Genomic DNA, 17,814 nt, shown 5'->3' on the forward strand with positions numbered 1-17,814 from the left:
AGTAAAATCCACAAACACAAAGTAACGTTGCCAATAAGCTTACTAAAGCATTTTTTAAAAGGCAAACAGAAAAACAGCGTGGTATGTTCAGGTACATAAAACATGTATATAATGACTGTTGTTTACCAAAGATCAAATTTCAGTTGAGGTGACTCTATCTTAGTCATATCTCTGGCCACTGTATGTACGAGGTAATGTTAAGTATGGATTTCCAAAATATTTGAGTAGTCGTGCTACCTAAAAGGTAAAAAGTTCTGCTCTATTATACTTTATCCATCTTAAGGTCCTCACTGTAAAATGGTCCATTATACTAAATTAATTTGATTTAATTTTGCAAGTTATAACTCTCAATGTAGCTTTACTGTTAAAAGAAAAGAAAGTGATACTTTTAGGCTATAATAGTGGTAAAAAATTTACAATAGGCTAATTCATTTCAAAATTAAAGTCTTAGGATGGTTTTAGGCTGTTTTCAACCCCCCTCCCGCTTCCAATACTGAACCCCCAGATTTTATCTAAATTTGTTTTGTCGGATTTTTCTGATAAAAAATTTTATTTGTAGGACATAATTATTATAACATAAATGTAAAAGAAAAGAGGGGATACAAGCTATATCTATCTCTTCCCATGGATGGGGACCCATTTTTAATTTTGTATTGGGTCTTTGAAATCAGCTAACACCGTCGGAAATATAAACTTAGTCAAGTCTCTCAAAAGAACACAAACCAATTTGCTAGCAGACGAAAAGGGTCTCCAACACATGGGCCAGCTATTTGTCTTTACATCTATACTTATACATTTATTATGATATCCTTTAGTATATTTACATGTCCATTGATTTCTGAAATCTTAATGGACAAACGAAAGCAAAAAAGCACAACAAACGTATATTCCATTATTTTTCTCTTTGTATTTGTTTCAAATCGAGGAATGAATATGTAAGTTATTTGGGCTATAGTCCCTTTCGTAACAGTAGCTTTTCTCCTACTTCTAGCCCCTGTGGGGGGGGGGCTCTAACCCTGCGGGGCCAATTACCTAACCCTGTTGGGCAATCACCTAACCCAATATAACCAAACCTAACCTAAAATAACCTATCAAAAGCCATTATGAAAATACGACAAATCGCCCCTTATGGGGCGATGTTACGAAAGGGACTATTCCCGTTATTTGTTATGTGAATGAAAGACAAACAAAAATCTTATAATAGATTTTGATTGCTCATCAAATGATGGAATGAAACAAGGATGACAATATCCATGAAAGCGAAGCTCTAAAATATGAAGGAAGGAAAAACGAACAATAACTCTTGTGAGTGTCAGTAAATAATTCCTAAGTGGAAACGAAATTGTACATAAATTTGTTGCAAAATTGTGTAAATACAGGATGCAGAAAATAAAATGAATAGGATAATTATACAATACATAAATAAATATTGTACAAAAAGTTAAAAATCAGCATATTTTAAATGGACGTGCGGACTTTCTGGTAACGATTATAGAGTTGCTAGACTTTCTAAATCGTACCTAGCCGTTATTGGAAGTTTAAAATCGGTAGGAAAATTATAACACGTCTATAATAACAAAAAGAGTTAACCGTTACGGATAACCGATCCTAATAACAGAAAAGCTTCGCTTTAAAAAAACTAAATAAAATGTTATATAAACATTATAAAGTGGTTGTTGTTACACAAGAACACATAGCTTCCAAAACAACATAATATTATTTTTAATTTTACTAATCATGAAGGACGTTGTGTGGAAGACACTAAAAAGCAGTAAAAGTCATAACAGTTTCATTTATTTATTTAACAATAATCAATTTTATTGTATGGCTTCGAAACCGATTAATATCCTCAGGATATGAACTAATACTCAGCAATACTGAAAAATCATGTATAGCATAGTATAACAGACAAATTTCCACAAATATTAAAATAAGTATCATAAAATTAATACTATATTTTTTATTTTAATATCAGCGGAAAGCTGTCTATAATACGATGCGATAAATACCTAATATATGTTATATAAAAAAAAATTATTTACAAAGTGGATTTAAGATAAGATAAGATAAGATAAGATAAGATTTATTTTCCTCAATAGGTACAACATTTTTAATGATTGATATGCAATTTATAGGTTACTATGCAGGATCTTTGATCTTTGATTCTTCATAGTTCAGATTCTTCGTAGTTCAGATTTGAGCATAATAATAATAGCATAATAACATGTCTACAAAAGTACCTAGCATGGAATTGACTGAACTTCGTCTCCACCTAGTTGCCAAGTCAAGTTCATATATGATATAAAAAAGACATTTTACAAACAAAAGAAAATTCCATGCAACATTGTACCAGATAGATGGCATAACCCTTTAAGGGTTGTGGAGCCACTGGTGTACTTTGACGCTTGCCAAGCTGGTACAATGTCAGATGTATAAAATACAAATCTTAATAGTAATAATAATATATCTTGCTGTGTGTTCAGATATCCTCCTACCATTAGTTGCAACTCCTCCAAGCATAAGTTCGGAACAATTAGGGAACCAAAGCCTTCATGAGAAGTCGCTATTCCCGTTGTGATCCTTCAGCAACCCTGCTTGACAAGTTCCTTTTTAACAAATTGTTGTGAAACTTTGCCTAAATTAAGGGTATCTTCACACTATATGACATCAGGATAGCGGCATATATCCTGACAACACCGATCAAATCCCCAGAATCCTTTAAAAACGCATAGGAGATAGAATCAAAAATTGATGAACATTGATGAACAAGGAGTGGGGCGACATTAATTTCGATTCCTACGGAATCTGATTTTTTATTCTTGAGAAAGGACACAAATCCTTTGATAAATAATATACAATATAATATGCGATTCCTCCGGAATCTGATTTTGGTTTTTTGAAAATGGGATACAAGGGATACAAAATCCCTTAGTGTGTATGAGTTCGATTCCTCCGGAATCTGATTTTAATATTTTGAGAGCGGTTCACAGCAGTGCTGTGATCATAGGAATGAAGTTCAAATTTTATGAGGGAAGGGAAGGGGAGAGTGGGGGGGAGTAAGTGGATAGGGGGGTTTAGTATACTAATTAGTCTTTGTTACAATTAAATACGGTTTAATACAGTCAATTGCGGTCAATTACACTCCAAAAAGTTATTCAAAGGACGAATTTTATTTAACTTAATTGTTGAATAAGAAAAAAATGCTGAAAGTACATGCAGTCAAAATATTGGAGAAAAAGAAATCCGGTGAAAGTAAATAAAGGTGAAAGGTGAAAGTAAATCATTTTACTTGTAATGTATTCAAAATGATACCGCCTTGTCAGGTAGAGATAGCATGAAATAATTGTGAAGCTGCTTCGCTACTAAAACGTGTTTTTGCATGGTTGAATAGTTTAGTGTCTAATTATAAAAAGCACAAAACTTATGAATTTTTTTTGTTAGTTGTACATACCTCTTTATTTATTGTTTAAAATATGCTTTAAAGAAATTGTTATTTATGTTCTATTAATTAAGGTTTAATCCTTATAATACTGTAACAGGATCTATATGTGTGTGTGTGTCTGTTTGTCTGTACGGAAGGATCTCACAAACCGCTGAAGCAATGCGGTTCTCCTTTACAATCCAGCTTTTCATTTTCCTGGGAAGTTTTAAAACTGTTTCGGGGGAGGGTAACACCACCCTCCAAAGAAAAATAACCCCGAAAAGTGCCTCTGGAGTAGAAAACATATTATAAATCTTGGTATGACTTACTGGACTTTCCTTTTTAAAAGTGTTTTATTATTATGAATCTAACTTGGGCTATGAATAAAATTTATGAAATGATATTTAACCTTAAACTTTGATAATAAAAATCAGTATGTTGTCATTTTCTATTACATTATAAACTAAACTTTTATACAAACTTGGCTTAACTTTTATAAAAAACAAGGCCGATATTGTCAAAAGAAAGCCTAAAATTACCAGGGATTTAAAGGGATAAGACAATGGCCGATAATTTGATGTTCATACCCAATGAGGATACACAAAATTATCTTTATTTTAGATTAAAATTAGTGGCTCAAAAGTTTAGACCACAAACTTAATGAACCAACCAATAAAACTTCGATTAAGGTCCCTAAAGTTGTTAAGCCAATGAATAAGAAATCTTTGAGGACTAGTGTAATAAACAGCTTAATGTCCCCTCTCTCTTCTGAGCATAGCCACTCTTTGATTCATTTTTCTGTCAGTAAAGTACTTTCTTACAATACAACAAAAACTACAACATATACATTGAATGTACATACATTTATATAAAGTTGCCTCGCTACTTCAATAAGTTTCTATCAAGTAATATTATAAATTCCAGGTTAAACGACAAAATAGAATCAAATATGTATGGACAAAACATTTCAAAAAAAAATTGTTGCTTAATTCAGGCTGCTTAAGGGTCAGTATTGGCTAGGAAATGTAATTCTTTCTAGGACCATTACTAATCTTTTCTAAAAATTGAGTTATTATCCAGAGCTTTTTACAAGATCTTTTTGGACATTAAAAAACCTATACTTTATACTTTAGTATATATTTTGTTAGAAATTACTTTCATTGTCCAAAAGTGAAAGTGTTTAATGCTTAAACCTGACTTTCAGCATCTTGTAACGTAGTTACAATAAAGGTATTATAAATAGAAGAAAAATTTAATATATTTAAAGGAATATTGATATCTATTTTCTGCATCTTTTGCCGTTCATGCTTAGTTATTGATATTTAATGAAGCTGTTTATAAAGCCTATAAAAAATGACGTCATAAATACAAATGACCAATGATAGGCCAATACACATACTAAATTACTAATGGCAGGCCAGTATACATTTTAACGAACCAAAGATAGGCCAGTATGAAGTCTTTTTTTTATAGGCACTATAAAAAGTTACATATTTAATCAAAATTATCAATATCTATCTATTATTTTCAATTTTTTTATAAGTTTTTCTTTTAAACTGCATGTTTTGATATCTCCATTCTTAATTGTCCTTCATCCCCCCCCCCCCCCCAAGATGGGTGTAAAAAGCTTTAACTTTCAATCTATTATAAATAATCATAATTTATTTGCATTTTTTAATGTATCTTGTTATAATCTACCTTTTACCTTCTAAGGGCGGAATTCTCCTTCGATTTTTAGATTATCATCTAGAGAATCCAGAGCATCATCCGCTTGTAATGGAATGTGATACTCTAACACCCAAGGATATAAGGTTAAGTAACATACAACAGAAAATCAACTCTTTGATTGCTCGACCTTTCTCTGAAAAGTCATTGTGATGAGTTGCGTCTTTTTATGGGCCAAGGCATTCCCTATACTCTAACTATTTATTTCGTGCACCTAACATAGCAGCAGTAGGAACCATTTTTAATGACGTGCTGTCAGGCCGAGATTCGAACCTATCACCACTCTGACAACGAGCTACATGTTGAGTCACTGTCGTTGGTACTTGTTATAATTTGCTCTCTATATCTAATACGTCCTTTGTATTGACAGGAGGAGCCAAGTTTAGGTTGTAAAAATCAATGTACCTCAAACCTAAATATTGCTGGGCATCCAGCCAGCTAGGTATCCAGATAGCAAGATAGTCATGCAGATCAATAGTTAAAACTAGCTAGATATCCAAGGGATATAAAGGGATAAGACAATGACCGATAAATTGATGTACATCCCCAATGAATATACATAAAATTACCCATACTGTAGATTAAAAATAGTGGGCGAAACAAGTCCCCAATGTTTTTAAGAAAACGATATCATAAAACTTTGGGGACCAGTGCAATGAAGAGCCCAGTGTTCCCTCCCTCCCTGTAAGTATCTGGATAGGAAGATAGTCAGACAATAGATAGTTTAAAATATAGCATGGCAATTAGACTGGACTAGTAAATGGATGTATTAATAGAAAGAATGACAAAAGTTATAGATAGTTCATTTAGATGCATTGATAAAAAAAGGCATCATGGGAAGAAAACGAAGTAGAGGATTTCGTCATATTTTCACAGTAGCTTTGATACGTTATTTTAGGTTAGCCGCAGGTTGAAAAGATAGAGAGACATTCAAATATGATAGCCGACTAGAAACAATGTTTGAAAGAGAAACAAGATAGATAACAAAAAAATATTTTTACTTGCTAGCTAGATATCAAGAAAGAAAGAAAGCATACAGATAGATAGAAATCCAGCTAAAATATGTAGAAAAAACCTAAGTATTAATTTATTTTTCTATATTCTTTTTTTCCTTTTTTCTAATTTCTATTCTATTAAAGTTGTTGTTATAAGTAAAATGAATGAAAAGATTTTGTGAGTGTAACTAAAACTGCTTACTTCTTTGTTTCTTCACTATTCTCTTTACTTTAGAGTGTTTGCACACTACATTTAAAAAAAGAGCTTTATAGCAGATCTAATATTTATGTATTTGAAATATTTTACCTGCGACCGTTGCTCAACACGTAGCGCATCTGCTCGTCATCGGAAAGGTGATATGTTCGAATCTCGGCCTGCAGACAACACGTCATAACTGAAGACGTTAATAATGGTTCCTAATGCTGCTATGTCAATAAGCGGCATAAATAGTTATATAGTAGGGGGATAGCCTTGGCCCATAAATGGGCACAACTCATTACTATGCACAGTAAGGACCTCTCAGACAAAGGTTGTGCAATCAAAGGGTTGGTTGTCTGTTTGATGTTACCTAAGCTAATATCCACCAGTGGGGACTAGAGTACTGCATCCTATTACAAGCTAATGATGCCTTTGGGTTCTCTAGATGATCACTTGAAATAGAGAATGAGAATCTTTCCCCAATTAGGTAATAATAATTTGAAATAGTTTTGCAACTGTATTATAAATACAATAAGCTGGTGTTTTAAAATTGTTAAAAAATGGCGGAAAGTCTAAATTCAGCTGAAAACTAATTTTGACAGTTTTTTGAAGTGTCTGTGTATATCTTACAACGACAAAACTTGAGCGGTGAAGTCCTGGGAATTTATCAAACTTTTGTGACAAAACCTTTACAAAACATCACTTTCCTTTCAACATCTCTACATAGGTTTTAACATTTACATAGATAGATATAAAGGAAAACAAGAACGAAAATATATTAAAGTATATTCCCGTTCCTGAGGACCCTGTGCCTACTTTCAATTGGGTCATTGAAAACCAACCAATAATGTCGGGAATATTAACACAGCCAAGTCGCTACAGATAGCAATTTGCTAGCAGACGAAAGGTCCCCATCTGGGAGTGCGTTTAGATGATTTGATATAACACAATAGAACCTCATATAGCAGCCAAGTAAATCACATTTTTCCGTATTAAAATCTTCTCCATGTCATGAGTAAAAGACAGACGTTCTAACTGAAATAAAAAGTAAATGCTCCCTGTTCAAATGAAAATTCCTGAAAAAAAGAAGCAATCTATCTTCAATAGTAGTAAAGAAAATCATGCCCTTTATAAAAATTTCCATTAATATGTGTATCTCAATTTTTCATGACCATATAAATAGAAAACTATCTTATTCAGTTTGACATTCTTTAGTACATATTCATGAAACATTGTATATTATAACGTTTAAATTTTTCAACTTAAAAAGAAGCTGTTTTCAGTACCTATACAAAAAATGACATCTTACAATACAAATGACCAATGATAGGCCAATACACAGACTAAATTACCAATGACAGGCAAGTACATATACATTTTAATTGACCAATGGAAGGTCAATTGACGTCATTTTTTATAGGCACTATAAAAAGCTTCATGTATAAAAATATTTTAAAAAATAAAAATGACCTGCAATGTTCTTGGCAAATGTAAGCTGCAAGATATTACAGGCCTTGGTTTTTGTTCATCTACACTTTGCACTTTATAGTTATATCTCAAATAATATTGCATTGGCAACTTCAAACTTATTGGAGAGAAAAACACACCCTTCAATAACTCCTTCAAGGATGAAAAAAGCCATACTCTTTGACAGTAACGTTCAAGCTTTTTATTTTGACTGGAGTGAAATCAGGGGTTTCAAAGGTTTGAGGTTTTAATCTAATGTATTACTTAAAATTTTGAGGGGGTTAAAATAAGAGTTTCAAAGTTTGAGGGGGTAATAACCCTTTTATCCCCACTCTTTGACAAAAAAAATCATCATGAAAATTTGGACGTATAGTAAGAGTTTTAAATTTCTAGTCATAATATTTGGTTTTTATATGACCTATTTAAATTTATTTCAATATAATATATTTCAAAACATGGCTGGTATACATATGAGATAAATTTTTACATATTACATTACAATTGTACATCTAAAATATGTCTAACTGGTACAAATAATAGATTCAAATTATTTAGAAGACCAAAAGATCTATTTTTACTTCCTAGCCTACTTTTAATAACCTAATCTGAAACATTAAATTTATATTACTAAAGAGCTAAATTTTAAACACTTTTAAAACAAAGGTTGGTACAATTTATACCAAAGATATTTACAAATAATATTAAACTTCAGAGACAATAGGTTATTTACAGCATGTTTAATTTTAGGTTTTAAATAAGAATTTCCTTATCAAAAGACATACACTTTTTAAGAATAGGTATTCTCAAGCCAGGCTTCACAACAAATTAAAATAAGTTATTGATTGATTTGCAAATATTGTATTATAGACAGGTTTCTGTGAATATGAAAAAAAAAGTATAAAACCTGTTTTGTTAGTCTAAAGGGGCCAAAGGCTACCAAAAATGTTATTCATTTTATGGTTTTTATTTTAATATTCGAAGTAAATCATCAGTAATACAATGCTTTACATGATTTTTCAGTATGTCTGTGAACTTGTTCTAATCCAGCAGTTATTAATCCGTTTTGAAGCCATTCTGGAATAGTATTTATCAGAGGTGAGTTTTAAAATAGTTTCCTTACGTCTATAAGAGAAGTAATGCTGCGACAATAAACCGTTTCACGGCATTCTCGCATTCGAAGTGGCCAAGTTAGAAAAAACTAAATGCAAAAAAGTACATATTTCTTTAAATTGAATTTATTTTTATTCTTACTTGGCCACTTCAAATGCGAGAATGCCGTAAAACGGTTTATTGTCGCGGCATTACTTCTCTTGTTGACATAGAGATACTATTTTAAAACTCACCTCAAAAGAATAAGAAAAGAATGGTAAAAAATGAGAGAACACAGTATATGTTCACGCTACATTTTAAGAGGAGCAAACATTTTCTTGGAGTTAAATATTCTAAGCAATTCTGTTATACAAACTCGTTGAAACATTGAATAAGTTTTCCTATTTTCAAAAATTTTGTCAAATTAGATCAGGAAAAGAATCAAATTTGTAGAGGGTTACAGGATTAAAGCATTATGCAATAACAGGATGTTTAAAAGTTTCTTTATACCATTGTTTTTACATTAAATAAAACACTAGAGGAGAAAGGGGTTGAATAACTCTATGTCCCCTTCCCAAGATTAACACAGCCAAATCGCTACAAATGAGCAGAAATCAATTAGCTAGCAGACGAAAAAGGTACTTAACAGGGGATCCAGGTAGTTATCTGGTTATACATCTAAACTATAAAAGGAATAGTAGCTTTCACAATATTACGTTAGTTGTGAGTAATATTGCAGTCAAATGCGCTTATTAGGTCAAACTGTTTTTAAATATTCGTTTAATTATACTGTGCGTTTGGTCAACTTTTATAACAGTTAGACTTAATAAGCGCATTTGACTGGAATCTTAATCAAAACTTTACACAATATTTTGAAAGCAACTATTCCCTTTATTGTTTTGTCACAATATTTCTGTAACTAAAGTGATACAGATCAGTTGGTATATCTCTTTATCCCTGCTAAAACTAGAGGGGTCTAGTTCTGTGTTTCTATACAGGGAGGGAGGGGATATTAGGCTGTTTTTTACAATAGTCCCCAAAGTCTTACAATAACGTTTTCTCATTTGTTGGCTTAACAACCTTGGTAACTTTAATGTAATTTTGATTGGTTGGATCATTTAGTTGAGTGTCCAAATGTTTCGACTAATAATTGTAATCTATAGAAAGAGTAATTTTGTTTATCATCATTTATCGGCGATTGTCTTTCCTTTAGATTTCAGGTTTCTATACCTAGTCTTTTGAAACACTTTATATACTTAACTCTTCTATAAAACAGCCAAACAAGTCAATAAATTACAGCTTGTTTATTAAGATATATAAGTTTTAAAGTTTTTATAAAGAATTTTAATGTTAGAGGTAGATTTATAATCTGCATCAAATTTAAAGGATTTTTTTATAAAATTCGTTTTTTGTATATTTCTTTATTTAAAAGCGCAAATACAATTTAAGTTAATTAATTGTGACATCCATGCTTGGTGGATTGAAAACTACCTGCGCTCTAATTGGTTGAATGATGTACGACACTTAAGCTTCTCCAATCTGAGCGCAGATAGTTTTCAATCCACCAATCACAGATTGACGTTAAAAATGGTCCCTATTGCTGCTATATCAGGTGCTCGACATAAATAGTATTACCGTGTACAATAAGACAAAGGTCGTGCAATCAAAGGGTTGGTTGTCTACAAGGGGAAAGGACACTATAAGATAAAGAGTATGTTTCAAGGTGCATGGAGATGTCTATAACCCTAAATGACACCAAGCCCCCTAGAAGTCATGATACCCTTGTTTTTGGGGAAAGCTTTGCATATTCCAAGGTAATTTTAAGTATGTTTTGGTGATTGAAAATTTTGATTACCTAATTCAAGTTCCAAATTTTTATCCCATCTTCTCCAGGAATACTTAATTAACAATCAATATTTATAAAAAAAATAGCTGTAATTTATGAACACTTATCCTAGTTAGAAAACATGAACTAGGCTAATTTCAATTTGTTCAGACATGCCTGGCTTATTTTATACTAGCGGTCTCGCCCCCTAGAAGCCTCTAGGAGCACTTGATAAGGTGGTTCTGAATTTGACAACCCAATTTTTTATTTATGTTGGGGGCATTTCCTAATTTATAAATGTCTCATGTGACAAAATACCTAATTTAAAAGTGCCTAATATAAAAAATATCTAATTAACATTTTTAATGCAATAAAAATATAAAATATAAGTTTTTGAACTTACTCTTTCTTCTAATCTGTTTTTAATTGGATTAAAAAATGTATTATATTAATAAAAAACTAAGAAACATTTAGCAATGTCCAGTTTCTTAAAAGCTTTACCCAAACTTAAATATCTCTGCCGTTGATTTATGTTATATAAAATATCTTTATATCCTCTGATGTGGAAATGTATAGAGAAGAAGGACATATGCATCTTTTAATGATTCATTTATAAATATGTACAGAACAGGGTAACTGTTCTTTCTGGATATTTTAATGAGCAAACAAATAATGCTTTAAAGTGAAAGAAGTAAATTTAAAGAAATAATATTCATTTATAAGTGAAACAATGAATAATAATTCTTATTTCATTTCCAATATTAAAATTTACATCATTCTTTACTGACATTTTGATACATTTTCTTTCAACTAATATTTCATTTCTGTTTCATACATTATATGTTTATGACGTATTTTAAACATTGAATTAAGTAATGTTGTGATTTTTAAAGGAACAAAATTATTGCTTAATTTATCCCACTTATAATTGAATTAATAAGCAATATCTTATTTTCTTCATTACCTTGTGGACTCTAAATTGATGAACTTCTTTGCACTGATTTATGAAATTACCCCTGCTTTATTTTATTTACATCTTTTTAAAGTTAAAATATCATGTTTTAACGCAAGTCAAAAGTTTATTTTAACCCCTACCTATATCAGGGTTTTATTTGACAGTATTTTTTTTTATTGACATTCATGTTATATATTTCATTATTTAAATAATAAGAATTGTAAATAAGCATAATTTAAGATTTTAAATCTTATTTTATTAAGTTAAAATTTTTTAATTGTTCGGTAAATGTTAGAACATTAAAGTAAAACAATAAAGGTGGCAACAGGGGCTAAATAACTATTTGCCTCCATCCTGTGGAACCTGTGCTGACTTTCAATTGGATCAGCACAGCAATCCACCAATAGCGTCGAAAATATCAACACAGCCAAGTCGCTACAAAAGAGCAGAAAGCAATTTGTAAGCAGAAGAAAAAGGTCCTCACACTAAAACCAGATAGTAATCTCGGATTATGAACATTCATTGTTAGAACTTTTATCAAATAACTTTGGACAAGGTTGGTGTGAGAAAGTGAGAGAGGATAAAAAGTTGCATGTATTGTAAATGTGTATCGATATGAAAGTTGTCAGGGGCAGGACACATTTTTATACATCAGAGACGATTCTTTGGCACTAGAAACTATATTTAATGCAAAAGAGGTTTTGAGAGCAGGGGAGTTGGTACTACAAAACCACTTTAGAATGCGGGAATTGGATAACTTTAAGATAGAAAAACTGCTTACAAATAGCTTCTGCATCAAACAAAAAGGATACCATGTGCGCAAATCTTTATCAATCTGTTATTGGAAAAAGAATTGTATAAATAATATAATAGTTATTTATCGCATTGCATTATTTACAGCTTTTTTCCGCGGATATTAAAATGGTTTTAATCTTATTTTCATATTAGTAGTAAACTGGATGTAATACTTTTCAGTATGTCTTAGAACTGGTTCTAATGCATCTAATATTAATCGGTTTCGAAGGGATACTAAAAAATTGTTTTCTATGTAATAAATTCTCAAACAAGTTTTAAAAGAATGTTAAATCATGTAATACTCAATTTCTATATATTCCAAAACACAACTATATTTCCATTTTGTGTTAGTGAATGTAAAAGAAAATCTGTTAAAACCAGAAAATATCTCCCAATTTAAGAAGATATTGTAAGAAATAGAAAAGGATTTGTCTCAAGAGAAACAATTTTTACGGCGTTGCTACAAAAGACCTACCCCTACAAACTTTATTAATAAATTTGATGTTTCTATAACAATATATATTCGTAGGTCTTTTGTAGAGTTGGTCTTTTGTAGGCGTTGGTCTTTTGTAGAGTAGGTCTTATGTAGGGGTAGGTCTTTTGTAGAGTAGACCTTTTGTAGGGGTAGGTCTTTTGTAGAGTAGGTCTTTTGTAGCAACGCCATTTTTACCTGGATCTACCTACACACACAAAATATATTCTTTTAAAATATATACTTCTAGATATATGTATATTTGTATAATATTCATTCAGAAAGGTTTAATATATTAATTTTCATAGAAAATTATCTAATCTATCAAATGATTTAAACATTGTTTAGATTCGGGGCGGAAAGTGATCTTTGAAAACGAGTAGAAAAATTTGTTTTATTTTCTATTTTTCCAGTACTTCCTAAGAAAGTTTAGGACATTTAATGTAATTTAATATTAAATTTTGTATTTTAAAAAGTGTTATTTATTGCATTGTATTATAAACAGTTATCCACGGAAATAAAAATGACCATTAAAGATTAAAACAAGTTTTTAAAAAGTCCCGAAATGCCGAAGGCACAGGTTAAAAAACTGGTTATGATACATACATTTTTATATTTTTAGAAAACTAGATATAATGCAATGCTATACATTATTTTTCAACATGGTGAATACCGGTTCTAATCCACCGGATATTAATCTGTTTCAAAGGGATACTGGAAATATACTAATCTGTATGAGACGTAAATTTAAATAGTTAATTAGAATTTTAAATGTCCTATTTCCTTGAGAGCTTGAAAGTTTGTATGTGAGTGATGAATGGGTAAATAAAGTCTCATAATCTGGTGGTTTATCAAGTGCATTGTGCTTTTCAAATAAACACACAGGATTGTCTATTCCATATTGGTTACCTAATTATACAAGAGTTTCAATTTTTTTCTATGGATTTCAAACTTCTTGTTGGGGCAATAATAATGATTTGAGAAGCCTGGTATTTTTCTCCCAGCTTAAATTTTAAAATATGGTAAAGGAGTAGGGATCTTAAAAGATAAGACATTGGCTGACTCATTGATGTATATCCCTAATAATAATACACAAAATTTTCCCTTCTGTAGATTACAATTAGTTGGTCATTATGGACACTCAATTCAGTAAACCAACCAATCAACATTCATTAAAAGTTCCCAAAGTTGTTAAGCTAATAAATAAGAAAATGTTAATTTAAAACTTTGGGGACTTGTGTAATAAACAGCCAATTGTACCCTCTCTCTCTCTCTCTCTATCTATCTCTGGGAAAGGAGAGTAAAGTAAATAAGGATGATACTGTCGACCTTTCCATATAAATATACCTATAGTATTCATATTTATATTAAACCTAGGCCTACCTTGATTGGCTTGCTGCAAGATTTCTTCATTATTTGGCAGGCAAGGTCTCAAATTTACCAGGCAGTTCAGACAATCATTGAGAAATAAGACATACATTTCTCTAAAGTCCTAGATTATACTTTTTTTTAGCAACCTGGAAGTAAAAGGATTAACTGAAGTTAAATATTTAATTACCTTTAAAACAAAAACATAGACAATGAAATTAATAGCAAATATCCAACAATACCAATTGTAACCTAGATAAAATAAATTGAAGATAAATACAATACACTACTGTTTTTAAATGAACTAAAAATAAAGACATAGATTTTTTTCTTTAAAATATTAGATATGAAATAAGTAGCTCACCAATGATATATGCTAAGGAAGTATGATCTCCAGGTACAAACCATTCTATATTAAATGTTAATTATGAATTCAAAACAATGAAATGCGGACATTTTTAAAACTATGATTGCGCGGCTTGTATTAGTATTTGTGCTACATATAGTTTTGGAGTTACCTAGTATGTCCCAACTGACTTGCGAGTATATCATTAATTATCAAAGTATGGGTTGTGGCTTGAATTGTGTTAATAGTATAACATGTTACGCATACTATACCGTTAGAACTGCAATGAGCTCTAGCTTTTGGGAAATACAATTACAGTTCCTGTGCTACAAATAATTTAGGAGCTAGGTGGTAAAGAGTTCCAACTGAATTAAAACTTTTCTCAAACTTTCTTACTTTCTTCAACTTATCTCCTAAATAACAAATAACAAAAAAATAAAAGTTATATTTCCAAAAAACTAAAGAACAGCCCAATATTTTATGAAAGCTACCTACCTATCCACAAGTAGGGAAAGGTAAAGATTACATATGATATAACAATAACCCAAAGAGTTTTGTTTATGGAACAGAAATCCACATACTGAAGTTGGTCATCTGTACATATTAATAATATCTAAACAGGCTTACTTGTCTTTGTTATTATGTTATAAAGGAATTCAGTTTAACTAAAGTTTCAATCCTATTAATAAAGTATTAAGTTTTTTTTTGTCTGTAGCGAAGGATTTCAAAGAAGCTTCACATAGGTCTTTGGATGGTTATAGACTATTTTATTTTAGAGTTAAAGTGTTGGGATGATTTTAGGCTATTTTTCTCTTCTTTCTCTAATCCTTTGAGTACAAAGCTCCTAGATACTAGGGGCACAGTCGCTAGTTTAACATAAACTGACAATTAAAAAAAATGAGTAAAAGTTGTAAAAATGCTAAACCTTCAAATAATTCAAATATATTTTACTAATATGCTTAGATATCTTTCCTTGATTCAATTGTGTCAACAATGAACTTAGTTTGATATATTTATACAATGAGATTGGTGCCATCACTAGGTATGCCAGCAAAATAAGGAAACATGGAACAAAAAAGGCAATCGTATAAATAAACGCTGAGGAAGAAAATCCCAAACATTCTGTTTTACAGGAATATGTATTACACAAGGCATGGAGGGGGTTAAATCCAAACTTGCTCCAGTCCAATTCAAATAAATTTACTTCAAATGTTATAGGAATGAGTATGATAAAGGAAAAAGCCCAAGCAAAAGCACACAGCATTCCAGTTAAGCCCTTGCTGATAACCTGTCTTCTCAGAGGGTTACGCAAGGCCAACATCCTGAAAAATAAAAAATAAGTTTGATTAATTTATAGAAGCTTCTATAGAACCCATCGTTTAGGATATCTTTTCTTAACAATAATATATCATTATTCTCATATTCAATTTTCATTCAAAACTGATTAATTTTTGTTGAATTAGAACCATTCTCATCTTAACCAAAAAAATGTGTCTAGCGTCATTTTGTTTCCAGTTTTTTACAAATATAAAAATGTACAATCATAAGATTTAAACCAGTTTTTTTAGCCCATGCCTGCGGCATATCAGGGTTAAAAAAACTGGTTTTAATCTTATAATTGTAAATTTTATATCCACAGAAAGCTGTTTATAATACAATGAAAGAAATAACTATTATCTAACCTGACAAAAGCTATCATCCCAATAGTCAGAAAATCTGTATACTCTATCAACTTCCTTACTGTGGCAGTCAACCAACAAATCCAAGTTGAAAATGTTCTACCTTCATTGAAGTAGATAACAAGGATGAATGGTAGGCCAAGTAATATAAAAGCCAGATCACAAAAAGACAGCTGGCATATAAGTATGGTTGTAGCGTTCCATCTTAGAGTGTATTTAGTAGGATATCTAAATATTTGATAATATTCAATTGAGGATGGTTTTACTAGAAAGTATTAGTATTAAAAATTGTATTCAAATGTTGGTGGACCCATTGATTTTGAATTGATTAAGATATATGTGCTTTTTAATGACATCAGATTTGTGTTATATTGTAGTATATAAAGCAGAGGGCAATAAACATTTAAGCTCTGCATACCATGAACTAAAGATATTAGAGATAAAGCATCTATCAAAAGAGAAAAATTGTCTGATAGATGTCTGAATGTAGATACTGTCAATAAAAACCAAAGTGTAAAATACAATAAGCATTGAAAAAAGTCATTTTTAAGTAAAAAATAGATTTTTTATTTCTCCCAAAGGGGCAAAGAGGGGATTTGAATTTTATTGAATATTGAGTATAGGTCAAAAAAATATCTCCTGTATGGTCTGGTTTTAAGTTTCTAATTAATGTTGTTGTGTTTAATTCCTTTTTATTTACCTGACATAACAATAAGGAATTGCAAACAAAGTCAAAATGTTTCCCACAGCTCCTGTATATTAAAGCATTTAAGAATTAAAATGAATTTTGAATTAATTATATTTCAAAAACAGATTATTTACCATTAGATGTATTACCTATTAGAAAGATACAAAACATGTTAATGATAAAGAAATATTTGTAATTTGTTTTCATGAATGGAGGATAACAGCCACTTTCAACCTCATGTTCCAGTTGTACTATGCTAAATTTATAAGATAATTTATCAAAATTATAATCATAATTATTTCCCCACCTTACTTTGCTCAAAAAAGTTGTATCAAATCCATTCAAATAAGGTAAGGAAGACTTGATTGGTCAAGAATTAATTTAATGGAAAACACCATTTTTAAATATTGAAACAAAAAAATTATTTTAAATATATACAACCTTTGATATGAATGGTTCTTATCACAGAAAATTTTGACATTGCATTTCAAGTTAAAAGTTCCTAAAGAAAAATTTTCTTCAAAAATTAATAATTTTATTGCTTTTTCCAGTATTGCTTCCAAACTGATTAATATCTGGTTGATTAGAGACGGTTCTCAGCCATACTGAAAAACTAAGTATAGCATCTTATTATATCCAGTTTTCTACACATACAAAAATGTACAATCATAAGACTAAAGCCAGTTTTTTAGCTTGTGCCTTTGGCATCTTGAGGCTAAACAAACTGGTTTGAATCTTATAATAGGACATTTTTATATCCACGGAAAGTTGTTTAAGGTTAAGGGGGTTA

At 30.7% G+C, this 17,814-nt stretch overlaps 1 protein-coding gene and 1 long non-coding RNA gene across 2 annotated transcripts; both read right to left on the reverse strand.

The window, feature by feature from the left end:
• Positions 1-13,496: 13,496 nt before the first annotated feature.
• Positions 13,497-15,298, reverse strand: LOC145334389 (uncharacterized). The gene is made up of 5 exons (XR_013884822.1): positions 15,153-15,298; positions 14,676-14,720; positions 14,502-14,563; positions 14,327-14,435; positions 13,497-13,852 (listed from the first exon to the last, which is right to left on the reverse strand). It is a non-coding gene; the product is annotated as an uncharacterized LOC145334389 (long non-coding RNA).
• A 275-nt stretch (positions 15,299-15,573) lies between these two features.
• LOC145333524 (galanin receptor 2b-like) lies at positions 15,574-17,282 on the reverse strand. Its single transcript, XM_080178682.1, has 4 exons — positions 17,174-17,282; positions 17,037-17,088; positions 16,340-16,564; positions 15,574-15,979 (listed from the first exon to the last, which is right to left on the reverse strand). The coding sequence occupies exons 1-4, from the start codon at positions 17,229-17,231 to the stop codon at positions 15,577-15,579; spliced, it is 738 nt and encodes a 245-aa protein (XP_080034808.1). The 5' UTR covers positions 17,232-17,282; the 3' UTR covers positions 15,574-15,576.
• Between the last annotated feature and the right edge of the window lie 532 nt (positions 17,283-17,814).

This window comes from Acartia tonsa, chromosome 12, assembly GCF_053477335.1.
Source record: "Acartia tonsa isolate MP-2025a chromosome 12, ASM5347733v1, whole genome shotgun sequence".
In the NCBI taxonomy this organism is placed as follows: Eukaryota; Metazoa; Arthropoda; class Copepoda; order Calanoida; family Acartiidae; genus Acartia; species Acartia tonsa.

Coding starts and splice junctions, on each gene's coding strand:
- LOC145333524 (XM_080178682.1), bottom strand. CDS start 17,231: ATGAAAACAAATTACAAATATTTCTTTATCATTAACATGTTTTGTATC. Junction 16,565..17,036: donor ATTCCTTATTGTTATGTCAG/GTAAATAAAAAG, acceptor TCAAATATTTAG/ATATCCTACTAAATACACTC. Junction 15,980..16,339: donor GGGATGATAGCTTTTGTCAG/GTTAGATAATAG, acceptor TTTATTTTTCAG/GATGTTGGCCTTGCGTAACC.